General features: G+C 36.2%; 1 protein-coding gene and 1 pseudogene across 1 annotated transcript; both read left to right on the top strand.

The window, feature by feature from the left end:
* Positions 4,756-7,229, top strand: LOC104744458 (probable arabinosyltransferase ARAD1). The gene is made up of 3 exons (XM_010465517.2): positions 4,756-5,794; positions 5,985-6,275; positions 6,520-7,229. The coding sequence occupies exons 1-3, from the start codon at positions 5,114-5,116 to the stop codon at positions 7,030-7,032; spliced, it is 1,485 nt and encodes a 494-aa protein (XP_010463819.1). The 5' UTR covers positions 4,756-5,113; the 3' UTR covers positions 7,033-7,229.
* Positions 7,224-9,806, top strand: LOC104744459 (annotated as a pseudogene).

The raw sequence follows: 9,815 nt of genomic DNA, 5'->3' as shown, positions 1-9,815 counted from the left end.
AGAGTTACAATTCTAATTTATTGTTTTGTTTTAATACAATTGATTAATACAACTTAGTGGAGAAATAAAGTTAATGTATAATTTATAGGGAGAAGCTATAAAGATTTCAGTTTTATATTATGTGAGTTAAATGTGAAAATTAATTGTTTTAAATTTGTGTTTTAATATAATTTTTTTTTTGTTAAAATTGCATTGCCAAGTGGAGCAATAAGGAGAGACTGAAACTCTACTTTTATATATATGACTATTATAGTTAATGTATGTTTATTCTCATTATGCTGATAATTATTTCTCTGTTTCTTGACTATCATAGGATTATTTAGATTATGTATGTTAAAAAAAGATTTGTATAGAATCCATGAAGTTCTCTTTTATAGGACGAACCCAAAACTAGTCACTACATAATTTTAACAGTAAATAAATTAGGCAGTGATTAAAATGTATGTAATCAGCAAACCAACCACACGGCTAACAAAAGTACTATCAAAGTTACAATCACTTGATCTGTTGACCATATAGACTCACAGAATCTCTTTTTTTTTTTTTGTTGGCCCAGCCCAAAAGCATCAAACTAAAATTAAAACTGGTATTAAAATAGTCATTCTTCTACTATTGAGATCAAGCTTGGAGTAAAGGGTACCGCAGTTGAATAATGTCCAGCGTAGCACTTACTGTGGGAACATGCATCATAAGATCTCAATTCAGGATCATATATGGTAAACTTGCTATCCCCCGCACGTGTCATTATATCAAAAAGAACTAGTGAATTCCTCTTCTTCAAAACCGCAACAGGAATGGCGCATATAATAGCATATGGCGTGAGAGCCATTGGAGGAAAATGGCTGAACAATTTAGGATCTAGATCCAATGAATAGATTTTTTCCCAGATCATGTCTGAATTGTTTAATGACCATATCTCTTGTCTTAGCCACTCTTTTTGCGATACGCATAGCCGATCATTCAGGTTACACATAAAAATATTCTTAGAATATGACGAAGGTGCTTCAGGAAACGGAGTTTTTAAGACTATATGAAAAGTTTCTGTATGAAAATTAAATGATAAGATTCTTGTTTCCCCAATAGACTCATCAGTGAACCAGTGAAGCGATCCATCTAAGTATACTGGAATATGGTAATTAAGAATACGACAAGGAGCAGCGGTAACATACTTCCAAGTGTTTGTGCTAAAATCAAAAACTTCACAGGTTGTAGTGTTTTCAAGGCTTATCTCAAATGAATTATACAGCCAAACTAGCTTGTATGTGTCTGTGAATTTGTCTTTCCCAAATCCTAGACTACACAAATGGGCATGGTCAGTCATATAATTCCATCTTTCTCTATTTAACGTGTCGAGAACAACTGCTTGATATCTCGCTTGAGGAACATTTCGAAACCATCTAGTAACTGGATTGACCACATAAATACAATTGTCGTGATTGTAATAGCAAAACATACCGTCACAACTTCCAGATACTGAATATGTGTAAATAGGAAAAGGCGGGTCGTTCTCAAGAAGAGTCTTTTTACACGGGGGGAAAAGAATAGGAAGTTTGATCAAATCGGATGAACTCATTTTAAGTATCCTTATTACGTTTTCCCTGGTAATAATAGTATTATGATCAACAATTAATTCAAAGGGATTGATGATAAGGATATCAGGATCTTGTGATTGCCGATAGATCAAATTTTTCTTCTTGAAATATTTAGATTCGATTATACTGACACAAGTACTGACACAAGTTTGAATCTGAGCAATGATTTCACTGGAAGTTTCTCTAGAATATGTTCGACTACGTCATGGTGCAGTTCCATTTCGTGACTGGTGTTTCGATTATGTGCTTCGTTTATATTGTTTCGAGTTGATGACTAGTTGTTATCTTTTTTTTCTTGTTTATGATATTTTCCCTCATGATCTGAAGCCTACACATTTATATATGAAAACATATATTTATGTATCTCCTATCTATAAAGCCTTGAATAGAACTAAATCTCTAAAAGAGATTATGTTAATTATTTTTAATTAGGTTTATAATGATAGTGTGACTATTTTTAGTTTATAATATTTATTCTATAGATTTGAGATCTGTCAATTATTCAAATAGTTTTTAAGTAAGAAATTGTTTATAGTAAAGTTATACATATACATATATATTTCTTAAAGAGAATGCATATTATGTGAAGTGTATATATAAATATGTATGTATTTATATCAAATCTAAGTATTAAATTGTAGATATATATATATATATATGTGTGAAGTGTTATATAGATATGATCTTAGGTGTATTTTTCTCTGGAATGTTATTTATGAAATCTAATTATTAAATTGTGATTCTACGACACATGTCGTTGTAAATCTACAAAAAAACAATATATATACCATAAGTCATAATTGTTGTAATTATAGATTTCAGAACATGATACATGTATCATAAGTTGATAGGATTAATTATGTATTAATATATCTTATTATATAAAGTTTGATATCAAAGTTAATCATTAATAAGATTGATAAAATGTTGACATTTGTCAATTCTAAATTTACTAAAACATTAAAAAGTAAAAGTTCTAAACCTATTGTAAAAAGGAAATCTACTAACTATCAATATTTTTGTTTATTCTATCTTTTTAATATTTAAATTTAATTATGTTGTAGTATTTTTAGATTTTGGTTATATTGTTTAATTAAATTTGATTTCTTATTAGAAATTCATGATGATTTTAGAAAATATCTTTTTTACATTATTTTGATTTTTTTCTTTAAGAATATTCCCTTATATAGTAAGATATTATAACAAACTTTATATAATAAGATATTTCCTTGTACCACATTAATTAATAACATGAGTTAGGTTGAAAGGAAAAAAAAAATTCAATTACTGATCAAGCTCTTTGTTAAGTCAGAGAGAAAGATTCCATGTGTTAAAAATAAAATATTTGTTTTGCCCAAAAACAAAATCCATGTAATATTAGATCAAACGGTCAGGATCCGCCGGATGGTTGGAGCAACGGCAGATCTTCTACTTCTTTTTTTTGTTTTGTTCTACTTTCTTTTTCCTTTTACTTTTCTTATAATTTGCTTAATAAATTTTCAATAATATTAAGTTTCCTTTTCTTCTCATGTGTTGGACTTTCTCTAGGTTTTTTTGTATGATAACAAATTAAACAATATGATCACATTGATCCGCTGTGAATGCAATGCTCTGTTCGGCAAACTCTTGACGAGTGAAATCAATGGTGACCCCGACAATGTGGACATTCGGGTTCAAAGCACGAATCTCTTGGATTGTCGCCAAGTTATTATCAGTGATCAGCAAAGTATGACCCTATACTAAGGAAACCGCATTGTGAGCCTGATCGATTTTGTGCATCAGTAGGAAAGAATATCGGTGATGCTTCTTCTTTGACCAATGCTTTCGTCACCTGATCTTTCTGAATTGAACTAATTTGTGCGACGATGACAGCAATTTAGTCCGTCAAAATCTTTTTTAGTTTTTTTGTGATAAAATTTCTCCTTTCAAGTGGGTTTAATTTATAGCTATGCAAAGTGATTTTAGTTACCACTGTGTAGAAAAAGTGATTTGTGATGGAAATGGTGACTAATGCGTGTATACTAACACTACGTACACACACAACATTATGAAATCGTGACTATTGATGATGATAAGTGAATTTTACAATAACATTAAAAGTTTCCTTTCCTCGCTCATGTGTTGGACTTTCTGTCTTTCTCTAGGGTTTTTATTTTATGATAACCTAATAAACTTAAACAACTAATATGATCACATTGAATGATCAGCAAGTCTGATTCAGACTTAAAAAAAAAAAAAATTATTATTAGCTTTTAGCCTACAAACCTCTCACTCTCGCCCAACTCATTAGTTTGGAATTTACAAAAGAAGACTAGGAAAAAGTCATAATTTTGAAAGGAGGTTACAGGAGTTTTTGCTGTTGGCCCAAAGTAATGTAATGATTTTGGGCTTTGCTATATTGTGGGCCATATAAAAGACGTGGCAACTCATCAATAATCAGATCTGTTTTTACTTTGGAAGTGCTTGAGAATTTCACAACGTCGGTTCTCAAAAACTTGTGCTTATGGGATTTGATTAGGTCACACACACGCAACATTGTTAAAAATTAAATTCAATGAGTTGTCAGGTTTCATCCCACGTAAACGTTGACAGACCAACCGACGATGTGATTTGCACATTTAGTTTACATAATTATATGGACTTTTCATATAAATGTATTTTTTATGTTAATTAATTGAAGTATCAACAATTATACAAGGGATTAATTATTCATAAGTAAAGTACAGACGTTACGTTATCTATATGAATAACCAGGAAGTCACTTAAGAATTTTTTTTATACTACTAAAAAAGCTATAAAATAGTTAAGAAAACGATTACACTATATGTGTCTTTAATATTCACCTAAAAAATGCTATAAATTTCGTGGCCCAATAATATAAATTGTTTTACTTTACAATATTTATTAAACTCTTATCTTGAGTCAAAATTTGATAAATTCCATTTAAACAATCATCATAACGTTTTGACCATTTTCTGACTACCATTAAGCCATTAACTATCTAATTTTTCACACAAGATCAGTAATATTGATACATATTTTACCACTTTATTCTTGGAATGGTTATTATGACAATAAAAATAAAACTTTTTTTTTTTTTTGGGGTAATGATAAAAATAAATCTTTTGGGTATAACAAATTCTAAGATCGTTTCTTTATCGCCCCGCGTCTAAAGATCAACGACGACGACTCAGTTTCTTCCTTCACAAGCGAGATAGAGAGAGAGAGAGAAGAAGAGTAAAAGAGCGTGTTGTTGTGTTGTTTCTTCTTCTTCTCTCTTTGGGCGTTTTCATCGTTTCTCATCTACCCCCTCACAATTTTCTTATCACTCTCATAAGTCTCAACTTCGTCACTTTCTCGGGGAAATTCTCCTAATCCCTAAAACCTAGTTACAGAAAATATCTCCTGAATCTTACACGATCTTTCTTCTTCTTCTTCTTCTATGAATCTGTTCATCGTAAATTCAGATTCTTGATATATATGATTCCTTCTCTCCAATCTCTTCTCTTAGTTTCTCAGAGATGGTTGAGAGATCAAACTCACGTTTTCTCGCAGTAATCATCACTCGTAAATCTATAATTTTCTTGCTTATATCGATCCTCACCGTCGCATCTTGGTTCTTAATCTTTTCTTCCACAAACCCTAACCGAGTTCTCGACTACATCTCAGTATCAGAACCCACTGATGCACCTCTCATCATCATCAAGAACTCAAACAGTTCTCCTCAAAACAGAGAAGGTGCGGAAACAGAGGAACACAAAAATGAAAACAGAGGAGCGACAAAAACAGAGTCATTCATCAACGAAAACAGAGCCAAAACCCTCCAATGCATCGAGAATAAGGTTTCTCCTTCTCCGACGCCATTGAAAGTCTACATGTATGATATGAGTCCAGAGTTTCACTTTGGGTTATTAGGTTGGAAGCCAGAGAGAAACAATGACGTCGTTTGGCCTGATATCAGAGTCAACGTTCCTCACCATCCAGGTGGTCTTAACTTGCAGCACAGTGTTGAGTATTGGCTAACATTAGATCTTTTGTTCTCTGAGCTCCCAGAAGATTCTAGAAGCTCTCGTGCCGCGGTACGTGTGAAGAACTCGAGCGAAGCTGATGTAGTGTTCGTGCCCTTCTTCTCTTCATTGAGCTATAACCGATTCTCTAAGGTTAACCAAAAGCAGAAGAAGAGCCAAGACAGAGAGTTACAGGTAATCAAAATCCAAATATTTCCTTATAAGTTTAATTCTTAACATTTTTGTGCTGAATACTGATTGCTTAAACGTTGAAAATATACTATATTGCAAAGATTCTAGTATAATACGCATTTCTAACATGTAACGTAAGTGTTATAATAATCTTTCAGATAATAACTTGGCTTGGATCTTAATTTATTGATAGGACAATTTGGTGAGATACGTAACGTCTCAAAAAGAGTGGAAGATCTCAGGAGGGAAGGATCATGTGATAATGGCGCACCATCCCAATAGCATGTCGACCGCAAGGCATAAGCTATATCCGGCGATGTTTGTGGTCGCTGACTTTGGTAGATACTCGCCACGTGTCGCCAATGTTGACAAAGACATTGTGGCTCCATACAAACACCTTGTTCCATCGTACGTTAATGACACGTCGGGATTTGATGGCCGTCCGATCTTGCTCTACTTCCAAGGAGCCATCTACCGCAAAGCTGTGAGTAGTACTACTTTGCTTGCTTATGTTACACGTTAGCTCATTATCTTATTAATATATATGGAGTTTAAAATTCTAGCTAAGTTCCCATAATTCTAGCTAAGACTGTACTACAGTAACTTGAGTTACTTAGTTTGATTTAGTTTTGTTGCAAAACTCAAAATAAATGTTAACTTTTGTAGAAATTTTTGTTAAATAAATGTTAAATTTGGAATGTTTATACGATTGACACACAATCATGTAGGGTGGATTCGTGAGGCAAGAGCTATACTACCTTCTAAAAGAAGAAAAAGGCGTCCACTTCTCTTTCGGTAACGTACGAAATCACGGCATAACCAAAGCCGGAGATGGAATGAGATCGTCCAAGTTCTGTCTCAACATCGCAGGGGATACTCCGTCGTCCAACCGCCTCTTCGACGCCATAGCTAGTCACTGTGTTCCCGTGATTATCAGCGACGACATTGAGTTACCATACGAGGATGTTCTCAACTACAACGAGTTCTGTCTCTTTGTCCGATCATCCGACGCTTTAAAGAAAGGGTTTCTGATGGGTCTTGTGAGGAGCATTGGTAGAGAAGAGTATAATAAGATGTGGAAACGTTTGAAGGAAGTTGAGAAGTATTTTGTTTTCCGTTTCCCGTCCAAGGATAACAACGGAGATGATGCAGTTCAGATGATTTGGAAAGCTGTTGCGAGGAAAGCCCCTTTGGTGAAGATGAAGGTTCATAGGTTTCAAAGGTTTAAAAGGCCTTTTTAGGGTTTTCCTGAGATTTACATAGAATATATACAGTTTAGGAATATTTACATTTATCTAAACATATAATTTACATTTATCTAAACATATAATTTACATTTATCTAAACATATAATTTACATTTACATTATCTCAGTTTAGGAAATCTCTGTATATATAAGAGATCATAAGTTGTAACATTATAATCCGCATTCTCTCTCTCTTTCGCATCACCGTTTCTTGATACTTCGCCCCAATATGACCGCCGATTCAACCGTCGCACACGAGAATAGCGTTGTTACCAACGGCAACACCATCGTTTCCTCGAAGAAATCTCGCAGGAGGAAGCAGAAGAAGAACAATAAAGCATCTCAGGCCGATGTAGATGAAAAAGACGTTTCTGGTGCTTCTGATTCCAAGGAGCAACAGGTTTCTGAGGATATTGTGATAGAGTATGTTGCAGAGAAGGCTGAATTTGAAGATGGTTTTAACGATGAGTTTAAGGAGATCTTTGAGAAGTTCAACTTCCGGGAAACCGTTGTATCTGAGTCTGAGGAGAAAGAGGATGTAAAGAAGAAGGTTAACTCAGACGAGGAAGAGCAGGATAACCACCTGAGAGAGAAAGGAGGCATCTCTAATAAGAAGAAAAAGCTTCAAGGGAGGATGAAGATTGCTGAGCTGAAGCAAGTTTCCGCTAGGCCTGATGTGGTTGAGGTGTGGGACGCTACTTCAGCAGATCCAAAGTTGTTGGTGTTGTTGAAGTCTTGTCGGAATACAGTTGCTGTTCCAAGAAATTGGTCCCAGAAGAGGAAATATTTGCAGGGAAAGCGTGGTATTGAGAAGAAACCATTTCATCTTGCTGATTTCATCGCTGCAACCGGAATCGAGAAAATTAGACAGGCTTACGACATTGATGGTAAAAAGAAGTTGAAGCAAAAGCAAAGGGAGCGAATGCAACCAAAGATGGGAAAAATGGACATTGACTACCAGGTCCTCCATGATGCATTTTTCAAATACCAAACAAAGCCTAAGCTGTCAGCTTTAGGCGATTTTTATTTTGAAGGGAAAGAATTTGAGGACGTTAAACTGATGAGGGAGATGAAGCAGGGGGGCTTTTATCACATGATTTAAAAGAAGCTCTTGGTATGCCTGAAGGCGCCCCTCCCCCTTGGCTAATTTATATGCAGAGATATGGTCCTCCCCCTTCTTACCCACATCTGAAAATTCCTGGTTTGAATGCCCCTATTCCACTTGGAGCTAGCTTTGGTTCTCATACTGGTGGCTGGGGAAAACCTCCTGTTGATGAATCTGGGCGTCCATTGTATGGAGATGTCTTTGGTGTCAATCAAGAAGATCAACCTAACTATGAGGAGGAGGAGCCTATTGATAAGAGCAAGCACTGGGGTGATCTAGAGGAAGAGGAGGAGGAAGAAGAGGAGATGGATGAAGAGGAACTAGCAGACGGCACCGAATCTGTTGATACATTGTCGAGCACTCCTTCTGGTATTGAGACACCGGATGCAATTGAACTTCGTAAGGATCAGAGAAAGGAACCCGATAGGCCTCTGTACCAGGTTCTGGAAGAAAAGGGTGAGAGTGTTGCTCCTGGAACAGTGTTGGGAACCTCACACACGTACGTTATTAAGACTACTGGTACTCAAGACAAGACGGGAGCCAAAAGGGTTGATTTGCTGAGAGGACAGAAGACAGACAGAGTGGATATCAGTTTACAGCCAGAAGAGCTGCTGGATGCTATGGAAAATGTTTTACCTGCCAAGTATGAGGAGGCAAGAGAAGAGGAGAAACTGCGCAATAAGCCAGTGGACTTGAGTGACATGGTCGTGGAGCACGTGCAGCACAACAGTAGGAAGAGGAAAATGCATGATAAGGATGGGAAGAAGAAGAAAGTTTTCAAATTCTGNGATTTAAAAGAAGCTCTTGGTATGCCTGAAGGCGCCCCTCCCCCTTGGCTAATTTATATGCAGAGATATGGTCCTCCCCCTTCTTACCCACATCTGAAAATTCCTGGTTTGAATGCCCCTATTCCACTTGGAGCTAGCTTTGGTTCTCATACTGGTGGCTGGGGAAAACCTCCTGTTGATGAATCTGGGCGTCCATTGTATGGAGATGTCTTTGGTGTCAATCAAGAAGATCAACCTAACTATGAGGAGGAGGAGCCTATTGATAAGAGCAAGCACTGGGGTGATCTAGAGGAAGAGGAGGAGGAAGAAGAGGAGATGGATGAAGAGGAACTAGCAGACGGCACCGAATCTGTTGATACATTGTCGAGCACTCCTTCTGGTATTGAGACACCGGATGCAATTGAACTTCGTAAGGATCAGAGAAAGGAACCCGATAGGCCTCTGTACCAGGTTCTGGAAGAAAAGGGTGAGAGTGTTGCTCCTGGAACAGTGTTGGGAACCTCACACACGTACGTTATTAAGACTACTGGTACTCAAGACAAGACGGGAGCCAAAAGGGTTGATTTGCTGAGAGGACAGAAGACAGACAGAGTGGATATCAGTTTACAGCCAGAAGAGCTGCTGGATGCTATGGAAAATGTTTTACCTGCCAAGTATGAGGAGGCAAGAGAAGAGGAGAAACTGCGCAATAAGCCAGTGGACTTGAGTGACATGGTCGTGGAGCACGTGCAGCACAACAGTAGGAAGAGGAAAATGCATGATAAGGATGGGAAGAAGAAGAAAGTTTTCAAATTCTGAGGTAACTCCATTGATCAGAATGGAGTTACTCTCATCAATCTATCAGATATATAGAAATGTAATGAATCTAGTTTCAGTTCCAACTGT

Source organism: Camelina sativa, chromosome 15 (genome assembly GCF_000633955.1).
Source record: "Camelina sativa cultivar DH55 chromosome 15, Cs, whole genome shotgun sequence".
Lineage (NCBI taxonomy): Eukaryota > Viridiplantae > Streptophyta > Magnoliopsida > Brassicales > Brassicaceae > Camelina > Camelina sativa.
The sequence above is the reverse complement of the archived record's forward strand: the minus strand, read 5'-3'. Positions and strand labels throughout refer to the sequence as shown.

Excerpts from the sequence above, each read along its gene's own strand:
- LOC104744458 (XM_010465517.2), top strand. The coding sequence starts at position 5,114 with ATGGTTGAGAGATCAAACTCACGTTTTCTCGCAGTAATCATCACTCGT. Across the intron at positions 5,795-5,984 it reads GCCAAGACAGAGAGTTACAG|GACAATTTGGTGAGATACGT; the intron begins GTAATCAAAATC and ends ATTTATTGATAG. Across the intron at positions 6,276-6,519 it reads GAGCCATCTACCGCAAAGCT|GGTGGATTCGTGAGGCAAGA; the intron begins GTGAGTAGTACT and ends ACAATCATGTAG.